The 17,603-nt window shown below is 41.3% G+C and overlaps 2 protein-coding genes across 3 annotated transcripts in view; one reads left to right on the top strand and one right to left on the bottom strand.

Annotated features, from left to right (window-relative positions):
* Window positions 1–2,315, top strand: part of PPP2R3B (protein phosphatase 2 regulatory subunit B''beta) — a 35,438-nt gene extending 33,123 nt beyond the window's left edge. For both annotated transcript variants that reach the window (XM_009281348.2, XM_009281347.2), the window contains one exon: window positions 1,115–2,315. In XM_009281348.2, the coding sequence (XP_009279623.1) occupies window positions 1,115–1,259 (145 nt within the window). In that variant the 3' untranslated portion in view covers window positions 1,260–2,315. The remainder of the gene's footprint in view (window positions 1–1,114) is intronic.
* A 1,481-nt stretch (window positions 2,316–3,796) lies between these two features.
* LOC103900633 (cohesin subunit SA-2) overlaps window positions 3,797–17,603 on the bottom strand; it is a 63,123-nt gene continuing 49,316 nt past the window's right edge. Inside the window, exons 25-32 of the mRNA XM_009281346.2 lie at window positions 15,791–15,942; window positions 14,858–14,959; window positions 13,375–13,529; window positions 13,143–13,271; window positions 8,988–9,178; window positions 7,789–7,963; window positions 6,685–6,778; window positions 3,797–4,750 (exon numbers count right to left, since the gene is read on the bottom strand). Of these exons, the coding sequence (XP_009279621.1) occupies window positions 4,742–4,750; window positions 6,685–6,778; window positions 7,789–7,963; window positions 8,988–9,178; window positions 13,143–13,271; window positions 13,375–13,529; window positions 14,858–14,959; window positions 15,791–15,942 (1,007 nt within the window). The 3' untranslated portion in view covers window positions 3,797–4,741. The remainder of the gene's footprint in view (window positions 4,751–6,684; window positions 6,779–7,788; window positions 7,964–8,987; window positions 9,179–13,142; window positions 13,272–13,374; window positions 13,530–14,857; window positions 14,960–15,790; window positions 15,943–17,603) is intronic.

The raw sequence follows: 17,603 nt of genomic DNA, 5'->3' as shown, positions 1-17,603 counted from the left end.
CCCTGGGAAGGATGAAATAACAAAAAAAGGAAAGAAAATCAAGAACTATTTTTTTCAATCAGTGCTTCGTCTTTACCTGGTGTTCTCAAAGCATCATTTTGTTAGATTGCTTTTACTCAAAATGGTGGTGAAGCTGGCTTAATATGTTTAATAGTTTATCTCTGAAGTGTTTCAACAGAACTGCATTCGCAATTGAAAATGTTGTTCTTCCTCCCGCCGCTGCTATTAATGCTACACTATTTTAGTGTTCTTAGTATTTAACTCTTCTTTGCCCTACGTCTTTCTCTGAAAGAATACTTCTAATCACTACACAATGCCATTACAAAGTCACATTTGAAGAACAGATACCGCAGTGTCTAAAGCCCGTTCTTTGCCTAGTCTTGTTAAGTAGATGGAAATAACCACGTGCCGAGGTGAGATGCAGCAGCGCTTGGGAAGATGTGCATGAAACTGAGTCAACCTAGCCCAGGAAATGGCCAGTTCTTTAACCTGACATCGTAAATCTCTACAGTCTTCAAGTCAGCCTGCACTGACTTGAGTTAGTTAAGCATTACTTTTCATTATCCATCTGCTCATTTGCATAATCAGCAGGAGGTTATCAGTAATTCCTCATTAAACAATTGGCTTTTGCTTTCTAGCATCTGCTTCAAATACACAGTTGGTTGCTGTCACTTCCTTGTGCTCACATGCATTTTAGTAACACTTTCAGTATTCTTTTTCTTCTGTTGTATCTACTACAGGTGTCGTTTGCTCAGCCTAATTCCAGCTTTCTTGAAAAGAACTGGAGGGGTTTCTGTCGAGCACTGCAGTCTTGCATTTGACCATTTCTAACTTATGAGTAGTCCACTAGAGCAGTATGGGCTTTGAATCCTTTCAGTAAAGCTGCGTATCTCACTAATAAGTTCTGCAGGTGATGGGAGGGTAAGCTGGCTTAAATTTAGGTAATTATTACAGAAACCTAGTGCTGCTTCTGGTTACATGTTTCTTGCCTGTAAATATAAAATGCTGGAAATGATGTTCTTCCTGCAGGCGCCTTGTTAGTGTTCTAACCTTTGGGCGCTTCCCAACATAGAGAGACTCTCTCCTCTTTTTTTTTTTTTTTGCCCGCTCCTAGGTATGAAGCAGAACTGAACCCTGTAGACCATCAGAAGGCCAACGTCCTGAAGTATCAAATGGAAAAAAGACCGTTTTTTGAAATGCCTTCCCATCTGGCTGATGTAGACTTGGATGAATATGACTACGAAGAGGACTTTGAGTAGTGGTTACTTCTGGTCGACACTTGCAGAAGAGAAGGGACAGTCTGCAGCAGGTCTGCTACACACCTATATGTTTCAGTGGGGTTTGTTTCCAGGAAGTCAGCTTCGTTTTGTGCTAAAAGTTATTTAATCACTACACTACCTTTTAAATAAAAGAAGCGCATTTGTATGGAATGATGAAACTTTTTGTATTTATTCAATAGTCTATAGTTTGTAAAATAGATGAAAGTATTTATTGACAGATGTTGCATAATTCCTTTTTGGAAGGATAACAATATTTGACTTTGGCGAAAAGTAATCTACCGTTTTTAAGAGAACTGTGTAATTCTCTCTAAGTTGATGTGTGGTGCACTGACCATCTCCATCCCGTATGTGAACAGGTGCTCCTGTCCTGGTGTGGGAGGTAAGGAGACAATTTATACCTGGCCTGCGATGCTTATATGCTCATAGACAGTCCTAGGGTTTTTATGCCTTGGCAAGGAAGAGACGTGACTGTGAGTGCATGATTCAGCTCTCGCTTACAAATAGGGTCTCACTCGACAAGCTGAGCGTATTAGCGCACAAGGAAAGCAAACGCCTGAGACAAGTTGCTTCTCTTCTCCGTGTAGTCCTTGTTTGCCCCAACTTTTAATTTTGCTTGCCCTTTTAAACTTCAGTCTTTTCACTGATGTTCATTATAAAAAGATTATTTAATAATGAAGTCTGTTTTAGTGTTCATAACTTGATCCAAAATGAGTGTGTTAATTCATGTAGAAGGAACCAATTTTTTTAAAATCCTTTGTATAAATGGTACTTGATCAGTGATGTGCACTAATTTGTTGTGGGCATTCAGTGCTTTTGTCCGTCCCCCCTTCAGTTGTTTGCTATTGACACATTCCATGGATATTCATCGGTGTCACAGCAGCTTGAAATTGTTGCCTCACTCTTACTGTTAAACAGATTTTGTTGGAGGAAAAAAAAATGTACAAAAAGATGTAAGTTATTTTTTGGTTGCAGTGTAGATCTGTTAAAATGTTTAAAAATCATGTTTGCATTTTCAAATAAAGATTTTCATACATGGAATTTAACAGTTCCAATTATTATGTTATGTACTGCATACAATTAACTTCCTACTATTAAAGAACCCTTTAAGATACAATGGGTTTTCCAAGTATGCAGTCTGGCTGGATAATTACACCAAGCTGCATATGCAAAGCAATCAAGCTTGAAGCAGGTTTTTCTTCATCCAAAAGACAGCGTTGCTGAACAGCTGGAAGTGGCTCAGAAAAATCTGTTCCGCTCAACCCATCACACCATCTCATGGAGAGACTTACAAACCTGTGGGTCTTAAGCAATGAAACTCATCACTAACATCTGTTAGTGAACCTTTGACAAGGCAAACTCAAGTCATTTTAATACCACTCAGGATTTTTAAAAATAAAATCAGGGTTGATTATGCCAATTTTAATGGAAACTCATCAATGTCAAATTTCTCTAGTGTTGGTCAGATACCTCTCACCACTTGCCCATGGTTTGGGATTTTTAAACGGTAAAGATCACAGAGGATTTGTGTTAAGCATCTGGGAAAGGATGACCAACTGGCTTTCTACAAGATGACCCTGAACTTCTATTGCTGTTCAAGGGATAGTGACTTTTCCCTACCTGAAACCCTTTGGCTGGAAGCCCCCTTCTTAAAAAGGGGGTTTGTAAATGGGCACGTGCAGCCAAGGACTTTCTCATCACACAGTGACATTTCTCCCTTAAACAAACAGAGCTATGGTGCAGGGTAGATCTCTTCTGCAGCACCTGTAGCTGTTGTTGCCACTTTGTCTTTAAGGAAGGGCCTCTTAAATCCTGCTCCCTATTATACTTTTGATAACCTAGTCCCTTTTTTTCCCTGAAGGATTTGCACAGCTCTAGTAGAGCAAATCACAGTGTTACTGTGGAAGTGGCTTTTCTTGCAATACAGGAATGATAAAGATTACTGTACCTTCCCCCAGAAGGATAATTCCCGGCCCTAGTCCTTCATTACAAGAATTAAAGCATCTGCATGTTTGATGTGGTCCCAGGGATAACTGTTTTCTTAGTCCAAGTCCAGCTGTATTCTGCCTACCTGGTAAATGTTTAGGCCTAGAGCCACAAATCTAGATGGATGAGGGAAACATCACTAGCACAGTCCAGGTACTGGGGAGGGGAGCAAGTCACAGGGGAACTGAGACCAAGTTGATCTGGGTGAGAATTGGCATTATCTTGTGGCGTGCTAGCTCTCCCCTTGCATACGTAACTACGCAAAATGAAACATAATGGCTTTACTACTGCCCGGGAGACGCTCATGGCTTTCACTTCCATGTTCATGGGAGCTCACTTCTCAGTCTATTTAATAACAGGGCAAACTACAAAGCCCAGTAGCACTGCTGCTCCTCTTTCTCCAGACTTAGTGTGGGAATAGCACTTGCACTTTCAGTGCTAATGGATAGCAATGGTTACATAGTTTATTATACACAGTTACAATAAAAAAAAAAATATATAAAAAAATAAAAATAAAGCTGATGATTGATTGATAGCATTAATGCAGTGTACAATTCCATGGAGCAGTGACAAAGGGTCAGCAAAAGCAGCCAGCGCACCCCAGCCTACTGCCTCTGAAACACTCTTGAGTGAAGAACATTTCCAAATTCTTAATGGAAAAACTTATTTTGAAGGGCCATATTTACAGTCTATTTACATTGTCTTTTCAGGCTTTATATTTTCCAAGTAATTACCACATGATCACTGTGCATGAAGGATTTCTTCCGGAGGAAAATACTCAGTCAACTGGTCCGCTGTTCCTTTCTTTGTTACTTAGAAGCCTTGATGCAAGTCTCCTGGGAATGTGTCCTGACCCCCACAGATGACTAACCACACCTCTGTGAGCACTGGAATTTAGAAATGGTTTCAGACGATTTGATCCAGGTTCTCCATCTTACAGGCAGGAAATGGCACTGCCAAGCCCCCTGCCATCACCCAGCAGGTCACAGCGTTCACAGCTGGGCCAGGCTCCTTTTGCTACAGCGTCAGGTACAAGGAAACAAGTAGATATCCATCCTGGTTATCTCAAATGGTAAAGACCACATCCAGCAGAACGCTGCCCCCCCGCTGATCTGAGCAAGCTTGTCTCGCCTAGTTTACAGAGTCTTTGACTCAGTATTTGTCAATACCCTGCTTCCAATCCTTAGGTTGGGAATTGTTCCAAGGCAGCATCAAGGACCAGGATGCAGTTTGATGTTCGTAACGCCCACAGCCTTAGCAGTGCAACAGCCAAATCAGTAACACCACGAACAGCAATGTGGAGAAATCAACCGCAGTGCTAGTAACTGGTTCTGGGTGGATGCCTACAGGCAGGGATTTGACTTGATCGGTATCTCCTGCTGCCTTCGTTGATGCCATCACAACCCCATTTTCAGTTAAACAATTTGCAGAAAAAAAATGGTAGCGTGTTCTTCACTTCCATTTATCCTCTCAGCTTCTTAACTGTCCTATACCAGAAGAAAAAAAGATTAAGTCAGTCTCATGCTATCAAGAAAACATCATATAAGAGCACATAAGGAATCAGAATAAAAGCGTAGCCTCTAACCATTGAGCAGCTTGGCCATAGCTGGCTCTTGGAAAGCACTATATTTAGCTTCCACAAAAGGAAAGAAGCGTTTCTATACCACAGGGAGCCCAGAAAAGGCACTACAGGGAAAGGCCACATACTAGATAAGTAGTGCATTTTCTGTATGGCTTCGATCTTGGTCCACAGATTTAAGTCCTTTTATTATCTATCTTCAGTAGGAGCTGCTCCAAGCATATGGTCCAAGCAAACGGTCTACATTTTGAAAAGCATACGACTGGAAGAAAAGGTAGAAGTCCCTTTTTCCTCTAGTCCTCTTTGAAAAAACCCAAAAAAACCCACCACTCAAATACAAAAAGAAACCATTTGTTCAACTTTACAGAAAAAACTCATTTAAAAAGTCAAAAATCAGACAAGGTCTTTGAACGTGGCTCTTAGATCCTAGATAACCAGAGCCACTGGAAATCAAGGGGTTGCCTAAATCACTGCAAAAAAACCTGTCTGCCAAACCCTGGGTTTACATTCTATTAGAATTTCAGAGAGCAGGGGAAATACAGGAGAAAAACCTGAAGGAACCGCTCAGCCCCTTGCAATGGCTGACACGGCAAACCCTTAGAGGACGGGAGGGATGTGAAAGGCTGCAGCCCAGGAAACCTCATGGCCTCTTTTTTTTTTTTTTTTTTTTTTTTTTTTTTTTTTTTTTTTTTTTTTTTTTTTTTTTTTTTTTTTTTTTTTTTTTTTTTTTTTTTTTTTTTTTTTTTTTTTTTTTTTTTTTTTTTTTTTTTTTTTTTTTTTTTTTTTTTTTTTTTTTTTTTTTTTTTTTTTTTTTTTTTTTTTTTTTTTTTTTTTTTTTTTTTTTTTTTTTTTTTTTTTTTTTTTTTTTTTTTTTTTTTTTTTTTTTTTTTTTTTTTTTTTTTTTTTTTTTTTTTTTTTTTTTTTTTTTTTTTTTTTTTTTTTTTTTTTTTTTTTTTTTTTTTTTTTTTTTTTTTTTTTTTTTTTTTTTTTTTTTTTTTTTTTTTTTTTTTTTTTTTTTTTTCTTTCCCCTTTCAGTACAGTCGCTGCTGCAAGACCCCTGGTGTACAACAGGCTATTTGAGTCCTTGCACTCCACCGTCCCAAAGGACTAAAAGTCCTTCCCTGCTGCAAGTATCCATTCCAGGGCTGAGCCCAGACCCAGGCAGACAGCTGCAGTTTTGCCAAACTGATTATCTGATCCCAAAGGCAATCGGTGCCCACAAGACAACCCCCAGGCTACGCTGGCTGCCACTCCAAGCTCACAAATGTTCGCAAGCTTCCCTTCAAATCCCCAGCTGGTTTGGGGACAATTTAATCTCCCCAACAGCCTTGACTGGAAAAGGGCAAGAAACAAGGGATGCTCCAGCGAGGGCCCTGGGCTGACCAGTGATCAGACACATTCTGAGTCTTTCGATCTAAAGAGCACAATGCAAGCACCATTTTTGAAGGAGACATTCCCTGCAGGCCATGCAGCAGTGCCATCTCCGCAATGTGTCAGTAACATGAAGCAACTGCAGCAAATGGCTCTTAATCAAGGAGCTTCACAGCATGGGAAAAAAGGAAACTGGATCCTCCTCTTAATGCATCCTAGCTGGTGTTCAATGTACTAAGGATGTCTAGACGCTACAATAAGAATTGCCTTAAAAATGCAGCTCAAGCTGAAGAAGGAGACTACAGCTGCAGCTGGAGAGGGAAGAAGGGAGAACCCCTTTTCTCAGCCTGAAAGGGGCCACGAAAGAGCAGCCCCTTTGCTGCTAGATGGGTACTCACGAGATCCTGAACTCACATTCACCCACCTCAACTACAGCTGTCCTCAGAGCTGGAAAACCCGAGCCGGAATTACCTGGTCGGCACCAACCACGTCAACATCGACATCTTCAATTGTGTCTTCTGCTTGACCCTCCTCTGAGACACCCTCTGTCTTAATCTCATCTTTGCTGGAAAAAAACAAAGCTAAGTCTTGAGAAACTTTGTAACAGAGGTTGCACATTGCACAAGTGTGCTTAAGGCAGAGTAGTTCCCATACTAAGATCTGCTGCTGAGATATCCATGTAAGGTAGCCCAGAGTTTCTGGCCCAGTATTTCCCAGGTATGAAAGAGGTTATGCTCTGAGGAATTGCCAATAAAGCAGTTCAGAAACAAAACATTCATTTAAACAGGGGCTACCTTCATGTTTAACAAATTTTTGTTCTATTTTACTTGCATTCACCAGGTCCATTCAACAAGTGTCCCAAAACCTGGAAAAGTATGCGTCTTTCTGGGATTTGTGTTTCGTCTTTTAACCTACCCATATGGGAAGTGGTGCCCAACACCTCAATAAATGAACTGTCTTAAAGGAAAACATCCCAGTTGAGCACTCTGAGTGCTTTACAGAGCTCAAAAGTAGACTCCAGACTCCCTATTTCTGCAATACCTCTCTCACATCCAAGTTCCGTGGGGTTTCACTCAGGCATGTGTGCATGCTGCACGCAGACATGCACCTCTCTAAAAGACAGTCACCAGTTACACAATAGTTAATAGCAGATCTGCAGAGACAAGAATCCTCCTTCATCTCCAGAGATGCCGAAAACACTCATCGTCCGGCTGCAGCAAACAGCCAGGGGGTAACCAACACCACAGCCCTCTAATCAGGACCAGAGAGAAGAGAAGTGGGACAGGGAACCCTCCTCCTTCCTTGTCTTTTTCTCTGCACACTCGATACTAGTCCAAGAAGGCACGGAAGCCCTGTGACAGTGGGGGACAATCAGGCTAAAGCAGCAAATGTAGATATCGGACTGAGGAAACAAAAACACAGCCTGCCCTTGGGACACAGCCCATAAGAAAGACAGGAGGGGCACACACCCTGTGCCCATGGAAGTATTACGAAAAATGGAAGCAGAGGTGGATAGAGACCCCGACTGTCAATACCAGGACAAGTGAAGGAGCTTATAAGACACAAAACTCTCACCAGTATCTTCTCCGCAGCCCTCCTGGACAAAGGAACGGCAAATGTTCCTGCAGGTGCATCTCTCGAGATTTTAGCCTCTTTCTGCTTTTCCCTGCTGCAGAGGCAAGCTGGGAAGCACACTGCAAGTCTGGAGCTTTGCTTGCTGCTTCAGTCTGGCTGGTTTCAGGCAAAGACCCTGTAACAGACAGTGAACATACTCGTTCTTCAGCCTCACCCTCAGAGGTCTTGAGATGGACATTTCCAACATGTTCCCCACAGCAGTGAAGCAATGGGGCCAAGCTCCAAGAGAGATTTGGAGCAAAGCATTCATTTATTGAAGGAGCCAGCTAAAAATCACATAAAAGAAATTCAATTTAATTTGCCCACTGGTCATTTTTGCAATCTAGATTTATGATCTTGGCCCTGGTCCATAAGTGCTATCAGTACTGCTGAGTCTATATAACCCTCAAGAAAGGAGGGCCTTTGGGACACAAAGGAACAAGCTTTCTGAAGGCAGGTCACTGAAAAGAAAGTTTCTGAGAAAGGATGAGAGAGAAACTAAAGTACGCTCTGGAAAAATTCCCTTTCCTCCACATACAACCGCACATGTCCATAGCACTTAGCATTTTTACTGGCAATTGTTTTCATCATGGCTTTACTACATTTAATTAAGTCCCACCATATCCATTCAGGGAATACCTCATTACGGATTGGAAGTTCGTGAGAGCTGCTAAAGACTCGATGCGGCCCACCTAATTATCACACTTTAAGTTAGGAGTATAATCTTACAGGCTCCCTAGAAATTAAACAGAGAGAAAGACCCCAGAAGATGATTTGGCCCAGATCATCTGGGCTGAAGATCTGAATCAACTTCTGGAAATACCTCTCCTGCCTCAAGTATCTAGAGAGCCTAAAGCAACAACGCCCTTAACTTAACAATTGAAAGCAATGAACCAAGTCTCAATGGCACAGACAAATGCCAGAGCTCAGTACAGAGCAGAATTCAAGATTATCTGAATTCGGCTCACACAGAGTCTCCAGACCAACCTTCCTGCTATTGCCTGATGAAGAGGCCTTTAACAACAACAAAGCTGAAGGCAAAAGCCACAGTTCAAACTGGAACGTCCAACACACTGTGGTACTGCTAATGCAAAGCATGAAGTGCATTTTTGCTGGGACAAAACAAAGACAGCCCATCCAGAACGGGGAAGTTTTCATACCATTAGACAATTTCCTTTTAAAAGAAGACATCTTAGATGTGCCCACGGGGGACCACTCTCCTGAACTGCCGAGGACAGAGCTCTCCTCGTCTTCACTTGCCAGTAAAGAGTTTCTGTACCAAATCAACGGCTGCCATTCGTCTCCTTTGCAAGGCAGTGGTTCTGCTGTGTACCTCTGTAAGTAAGCATACCTAGGGAAAACCAGAAACAAGCATAAGAAAACTCAGTATCGTTCCCCTCAATGTCTAGGGAAGCTATTGCTAGAAAGGCATTTTCCCTTTACTCTCCAAAGGTGCAGACAGAACTGTCGAAGAAAAAGAAAGGGCATCCCTTTCCTCAGAAATATCGGACATCTCTGAAATACCTGAATATTTAAAATGTAAATGTCTTCAAAGCTAAAAGAGTGCTTGAATTTCAACATTAGAAACAACACTTGACTCCCAGGAATTACCGAATTACATCAATCTCTAGAAAGAATTTCCTGAGCAGGAAAAGTCACTGCCAATTGCTGCTGCCAGGAGCAGTCTGAACGGAGCAGAATTCTGCAAGGATGCACCCCTTGTCCTGGGGGCCCTTTTCTGCCTCATGGACTGCAACGCAAAGGAGATCCCAGGCGAGAGTGAATCACTCCTTGTGATTCAACAGTAGAGCAGGTCAGGAAATGGGGTATTTACGCCATGAGTGCTTGTTTTGTCAGAATTTAAAAAAAGACCAACCAACAAAACCACTTTCCTATAATATCATCTCAAACTCAATCCAATTCTCCCAGGTTCCCAACAAAATTTCAAGTGTCTGCAAGAAGCAGTTAACGGCTCTGCAGTTACGACAACACAGAGGATGTGAGAAACATTGGTTCAAATCCCTGTTCTGCCTGATTCAATCCAGAGACTTGACACAGGGCCCCCCTGAATCCCAGGTGAAGCTATCACCTTTTCTGGAGCAAAGAGGTCTCCTTCAAACATTCTTTTTGAAAAACAGGACATTTCTGACAAAGTCTTTCTGACCCGTTCCCACTTTGTAACAATAAGAAAAGAAAACCAAAGTCTGACTCAGGATTAGAAACTGGATATTCACTACATTTCAGCTACAGCTCATCACTTTAAAATCAAGCCCAGTGTCGTTAAAACAGACCCCACCTTAGCAAATACCAGAAATGACAGTTTCAACGCCAGCCTGTACAGTATATTATTCTTTCTTTGATTAGGAGTGTGGCCTGGAAAATATCAGACATTTCATTCACTTTGCAAAACAAGAAAACCAGTGCTGGGAGGAGGTTAGGGTTAAGCACCGACTCCGAAACAATTAGAGTCCTGGACTCTGGGGGCCCCAGGCATCGAGAAACCCTGGTAATGGAATTTGTTGGTTTCAAACAAGCACGTATTGTAACTACTGTTTTAGGGTCTAATCCAACTGCTATCAATGTCAATGGAAAGACTCCTACTGATTCAGGAATCAGGCCCTTCATGCAGCTTGTTATTCAATAATTCATTTCTTGTGTGCATTTTGTGGCACAGAGCAATTGACAAGTCAGATATTTTACTGCTACAGCCTGGGCAATTAAAGGGGAGGAGGTTAAAATCCAAATACTTCGATGGTGTTGAAATATACTCCTTTCTAACAAATGCCCATATTCTGTATCTCATCTGTTACAGGTATGTTCACATATGTTAACATACAGACCTGGACATCAATCCTATGATTAATAATAAAAATGAAAATAACCAGATGTTTATTTCTAAAAGTTCATGTTGACCTAAAACATTCCATCCAGTAATTTATGATGGAGCTAAACCTAAATATTTCTAAGAGGAAATACAATCTCCAGCCCCTGCAAGGCATTTTAGGCCTCCCAGAATAGAAACCATTACTGTAGAAACATAATCTGAATGTAGTTGTGGATAAAATTGCAATTTCCCCCCTTGTGAATTACATTGTTTCCCATTTGTTCCCAGCAGCAGTGGAAAGGTCCAAAGCAGTAAGAACTGAAGTCAAAGACCATTCCCTGCTAGGTTCTGTATTTCCCACAGAAGTTTCAATGAATAAACCTACGTGAATGTATCCAATACATTCAGGAATATAGTTCTGGAATATATCCCCTCTGGTCAAGAAGTTAAATATAGCCCTAGGAAAAAAATTATCAGGATTTAGCTTTAAATCTGCCCACACCAATGATGAATTATTTTCCTCTTGTTTAATTAAAAATTACTCCTTGGAGGTAAATGAAATGACAAGGTTTTTCAAGGATGGCTTAACAGAAATCTACTTACTGCACAAGTGTCACCACACAGACGATAACAGCTCTTTAAAATCCAGACAACGTGGACAGAGTTGTACAGAAACTGTACAAAACAGGGGCTGGAGCACCTCCCCTGTGAGGACAGGCTGAGAGAGCTGGGGTTGTTCAGCCTGGAGAAGGGAAGGCTCCGGGGAGACCTAATTGCAGCCTTCCAGTACTTAAAGGGGGCCTACAGGAAAGATGGGGAGGGACTCTTTATCAGGGAGCGTAGTGATAGGACGAGGGGGTAACGGTTTTAAACTGAAAGAGGGTAGATTTAAGTTAGATATTAGGAAGAAATTCTTTACTGTGAGGGTGGTGAGACACTGGAACAAGTTGCCCAGGGAAGTTGTGGATGCCCCATCCCTGGAAGCGTTCAAGGCCAGGCTGGATGAGGCTTTGAGCAACGTGCTCTAGTGGAAGGTGTCCCTGCCCATGGCAGGGGGGTTGGAACTACGTGATCTTTAAGGTTCCTTCCAACCCAAACCATTCTGTGATTCTATGGTTCTATGAAAACCACCTCTAGTAGTAGATCTCAAAGATTCTCCCCGAGAAAAATGCAAGATTACAAAGGGAAGTTATCACTACCCATAGATTATCCACTTTAGATTTACCAGGGGTTGTAATCAGTATATGTCAAATATTTTTCTTCTGTATTTTGCATTTTGGGTTTGAATTCATTCTTTAAAATACATTGTCTGGGTAGCTGGCAATCATTAATAAATTGTGTTTGTCATGTAAAGTAACAGGAAAGTAGACATTTTACCACTGTTGACCCTTGTTATATAAAACCCAGCTGATGAGCTCCATGGAAGTTAACCTCCAATTTAAGACAAAGTGACACAGGAGCAAACATTTTACACAGGGCTCAGCAAGATGTGACGGTTGGGGGGTTTTTTCCATTTCTGCTGACTGCCTCTCCAAAGTGGAACTTTTCTTGTCAGGTGCGTATGGAGTGTTTTGCTCAGAAATTCAAAAAGGCAGATGTGTCTTAATGTTTCATCTTAAATTCCCATGTTTCCATATACACTCTTAGGAAAATGGAAATACCTGTTATATATTTTGCAATCGTTTTTACAGTATCTGTAAATAGAAGACTGAAGTGCAGAGATTCAGATCCAAAATAAGCAGCACTGACTAGGGAAGTAATGACAAAGGTCAAATAGAAGGAAGAACATTACTTCCTTCTCAGAAATGACTGGAGTTGAGGCAGGTGAAGAAGGGAGTAAGAGACATAATCATACATCTCTCTGTTCAGATGCATAATGCCCCGTGATGCCAAAATAAGGCTATCATTCTTCTATTATTAAATGTAAATATTTAAACCACTGTAAAACAAGCCCAACTGGATCAGGGCATATTCCCCTGTAAATAGTAAATTTGTGAATTTAAATATCCACATTATGAATAGTGTCATGTATATTTCTATTCCAAATATATTCCATAGAGCTCACATAATTGCGTCCTGAAGCTGTGGAATTAGATCATCACAAAATAATGATCCGGGCACTATCTCTTCCTCAATCTTCTCTGCTTTACTTTTCTGTTCAGAAAAGCATTCCTGCCGCTCCACTAGCCAGTCAAGTTGCAAATCTCTTCCACCAAATTAACACTGTCATTCCTTTAGAAGAATTGCCATATGTGGCCATAACTATGTCTAAAGAAGATCTAGAATGCGTACTGCGCATACAATCTGACATTACTACTACTACAAAATTCAACAAGTGTCTCTCAAACTAACAGCCTCAGGAGTGGATTGATTTCAAAGGTTTTCTGAAAAGCCCTTGAGCAACTTCTGCAACACTGAAGGTCAAGTGTCCCATGTACAGGGATACACAAAACACAAACTGTGTATGACAGTGTACAAGAACTTAACTTACACTAGTCTTTTGTCTGGCTTTAGCAGCTTGTTGGAAAATTCACTGATGATTAACAGAAAGCTCAGGTTAGGAGGCAAGCATTTTCCATCTACTCCAGTAGCTCCTTGAAAAGCAAATTCAATCCCTTCCCTATTGGAAGAAAAAAAAAAAAAAAAAAAAAAGAACAGAGTAGTAAAACAGACAACTAACAAAAGCAATGACCATGGACAAAGTGATGTTACGTGACACATACTTGTGTATCATGGCTACAGATTCTCTAGATTTCACTTGGTCCCAGCCAAATGTTAGCGAAAAGCGACGAGCAAGTTCTTTCATATTTGTGAAGGAAGCAGAGGAGAAGTCCACACCATTACTGCTGTCTTGGCTTTCTGCATGTGTCTGAAACAGCTGCAAAAGAAGTCTCAGATAAGCAACGATATGTAATCCTATAGGCAAACAAAGCACCAGGAGGACACAGACATGCACAGCAAGCAACAGTTAGCTTACACAGACAGAAGCCTTACAAAAGAGCAGGTAAGTCATGTGCTTCAGGAGCACATGACTGGAACAACAACAAAGAACTGACGCAAAGGACACTGTTGTGCTTAACAGATAGGCACAAATTAAAAAGTAAAAATAAAAAACTACGTGCATAAACAGAGAACCAGTTCCTGAAGATGGTGGCTCCACTGACCCCATCTCCTGTTGGAACTTCTGAATCAAACCCCAGAGGCCTAATTTGCCTGAGAGGCTTTCAGAAGCCTTAACAGAATGCAGTTACAAAGCAGCAAGTTCGGCAGCAGCGTAGTCCAATTCCTGAGAGTGAGACTGGGTCGAAAGCACGTCTCGAGCCCAACTAACTATGTTTTGGGTTTTTTTCCTAACAGAACATGGAGGTAGCATGTTCTCTTCAACCTGTTAACTTTCAAGGTCAAGCAAAGGCCAAAAAGGGCCTGTTGTCTATGTGATACCTAAACACTGACTATGTCAGCAGAATATATGTAGCCAAATGCTGCTTAGCCTCATCTAAGCTCAGATTTCAGGGGCTAGTTCACAGATCTAAGCCCTTGGCAATGCGTGTGAAATAAGCAAAGCTCATGTATCAGTACTCCCTGGGAGGAGTCTGCTCTGAGGTTTACAGCACGACTCCAAGCTAGAAGCAGCTCTGGTCATGGGCAGAGCCGGCAAAAGCAGCTGCTAAAATAGCTAACTGGCCTCATCAGTCAGCAGCTGCAAGCCCCAGCAACTGAGACCCTTCAGAAGAGCTGCACCCCACTTTCTTACAGAAAAAAATCCTGAAAATACTGGGGATTAGAGCTGGCCAGCCACAGACACATTTGTGCTTCCTCGAATTCAGTAGGAATTGAGGCACTCTGTAAAATACAGAATAATATCCTTAACTTTTGTTAAGGTTAAGAGACACCTACCAAGAGACACGTCCCAAGAAACACTCCATAATCTCACATCAGTCCTAACACACTATGGATTTGAAGATTAAAAAGACAAAAAAAAATCATGCACAAAAACAAATTTTAAAACAGATGTAATGATTTGAAAGGCGTTTTAATTACGACATGCAAAAACAACATACACATAAAAAGTACAGGCAAGGAAATTACTTCTTCCACTAGGTTTTTTAATGAATTTGAGTAATTATGGCAAGGTAGGTAAAAGACTCCAATATGAATACAGCTGTCATAAGAGCCCCTAGCCTCTTGCTTTAATCTTAACCTTACCTGCTGCAGACAGAGAATCAGTGTCTTAGCACTCTGAATTTTGTTATTGTGCCTCGTCCTGCTTAACGTTTCTTTAATTATGTCTCCAAAATCATTGTAGGTCTATTAACAGCAACAAAACAAATGAGAATTATCATTCCCCTTCTTTAGCACTGGGAGTACACAAAACACATGACTCTGTTCATGTCACACAAGAAGTTCATAAAACACTCCCAATATCAGAACGCCCAAGCTAAAAGATGAAAACTGAACTTTTTATATTATTTCATATGTAAAGCAATGGTGTGCTCCTTTAAGAGTAATGTGAGGATTAAAGTTACACTGAAATTGTTAAGTATTTGTTATAACAAAAGAACAAAGCCTCCTCAGGAGAGAAATAGAGAGTTTTCTGTATTTAACCAACGCTTGCCTTGGGCCCAATGAAGTAAAGAACAAGATCCATATTCAGGTATTTCCAAAGTCCTGTTAGTTGACTTAAAGCAACTGTCCGCTCTGTGCTGCTCTCAGCCCTCCTGAAACCCACTTCAGAGTGGCTGAAGCTCTACCAGTCATCTAAGCACATGGACCCATGTGAAATCTAGGCCATCTGCATAGGGACTGTGTGAGCTGTATGAAGTAAGTTGACCGCTTCAATGTGAGAATCTATAGTTAAAACACTCTCCCAGCCATAAACTGCTTCTCTGCAATAGCCTCTCTGGAGAAGCTGAGGAGCAGATGTTCAGACAGACATACCCTCTACTCAATTTTCAGTTACTTTGTCTGCAGAGCAGAGGAGAGATTTGTCCCACTTTTGCTTGATTTTATAGCCCTTTTGTGATTACACAAGGATTCTGAGCCATAAGACTATTAACGCCACATCTTCCACAAACACTGGAGTCACTTTCAAAAACTAAAATGCACTGATAGGCAAAGCAACCTTATCTAAAACATTACCTTCACATAATACTTATAGATCTCAGCAGCCGCAGTCATCTCTACCACATTATACACTATTAACTTGCAATATGCTGCAAGAAGACTCCGCTTTTTGTGCAAGTCGTCAAGTTTGCAGCTTTCTTCCTTTCTCTCCTCCTCTTCTGTCAGGTCTAGGGAAACAAAAGCATTGAAGCTTTGTTCTACTACTTTATTCAAGATATCTCAATTTTAATGACCAACTTTCATCCAAATAGCACAGACTCAGCTGTTCAGTCAACACGCTAAGCAACAGATGCTAGTGCTCATCCCTGTATATATCAGAAAACACAGGTTTATTTCCATTTCAAAGCTTGCAGTTGATGACAGTGAAAACAAGTTATTTGCACAGTGTTCTACTCTGATCTTCATAGGGCTTTCACATTTCTACTAGTCAGAATCTTCTTGTACAACACTGCTCACAACTACAGAACAGAACCAAACAGAGTGCAGAATAAAAGACACAAATACACCAAAAGGAAAAGACCAGACAAATTGCAACCACTTTTTTTTTTCCTAGAATAACACAGATGCTAGAAAACCAGCACATAACTCATCAGAAACCCTACAAAAGTTGCCATACACAGCCAACAAGAGAAGAGTTCAGGTGAAACTCTCCAAGTGGTTATCAACAAAGGTAAAGAAAAAAGTCATTTCATATCATTAAGAACACATTAAGTCTCTGTAACATGAGTTAATTACTAGCTGGATAACTTGTAGAAAACAAATACTCTTAAGAGCCTTCCAACACAGCTATGAAGGTGCTTGGGGAGAGCTTCTTGCAGCAGGAGAGCTGAGATACACTCTTTCCTGCTGCAAATGTAATCTACCAACTGCCAAAAGGCTTCAGTCTTTGACCTATAATTTTGATGTGGACTGTTTCTGTTTCTAGCATGACTGTGGGCCTGGAAACAAACATAAGGCAAGTGACTGATCAGAAGTATCTGCAAATTAGAGTTAAAAATCGAACGGAGCAGCTGCCAGCTGTGCACACAGACAAGCACACCCACAGCATGACAGAATCACTCGTTCAGGAAGGAATCTGCAATGGGATGACAGGGATCCTTTGTGAGGAGGACTGAGAAACTGAAAGCAAAATGGGTTTGAAACAGATCTCAGGCCATCTAACCCAAAACATCTAACCCAAAGATTCAACTTTACCCGTTTCAGATACATCACATATGCAACCTGAAACATGACCTGCTTCAAAAACTCCCATGACTAGGATACCGCACCTCGAATACTGTGTTCAGTTTTGGGCCCCTCACTACAAGAAGGACGTTGAGGTGTTAGAGCATGTCCAGAGAAGGGCAACGAGGCTGGTGAGGGGTCTGGAGAACAAGTCTTATGAGGAGCGGCTGAGGGAACTGGGGTTGTTTAGTCTGGAGAAGAGGAGGCTGAGGGGAGACCTCATTGCTCTCTACAACTCCCTGAAAGGAGGTTTTAGCAAGGTGGGTGTCGGTCTCTTCTCCCAAGTAACAAGCGATAGGACGAGGGGAAATGGCCTCAAGTTGCGCCAGGGGAGGTTTAGATTGGACATGAGGAAAAATGTCTTTACTGAAAGAATGGTGAAACATTGGAAGAGGCTGCCCAGGGAAGTGGTGGAGTCCCCATCCCTGGAGGTATTTAAAAGACGTGTAGATGAGGCGCTTAGGGACATGGTTTAGTGGGCATGGTGGTGTTGGGTTGACGGTTGGACTCGATGATCTTAGAGGTCTTTTCCAACCTTCATGATTCTATGATTCTATTCTATGATTCTACTTCTACTCTCCATTGGCTTCTCAGTCACTTAAAA

This window comes from Aptenodytes forsteri, unplaced genomic scaffold (genome assembly GCF_000699145.1).
Source record: "Aptenodytes forsteri isolate BGI_AS27 unplaced genomic scaffold, ASM69914v1 Scaffold212, whole genome shotgun sequence".
Taxonomy (NCBI): domain Eukaryota; kingdom Metazoa; phylum Chordata; class Aves; order Sphenisciformes; family Spheniscidae; genus Aptenodytes; species Aptenodytes forsteri.
The sequence above is the reverse complement of the archived record's forward strand: the minus strand, read 5'-3'. Positions and strand labels throughout refer to the sequence as shown.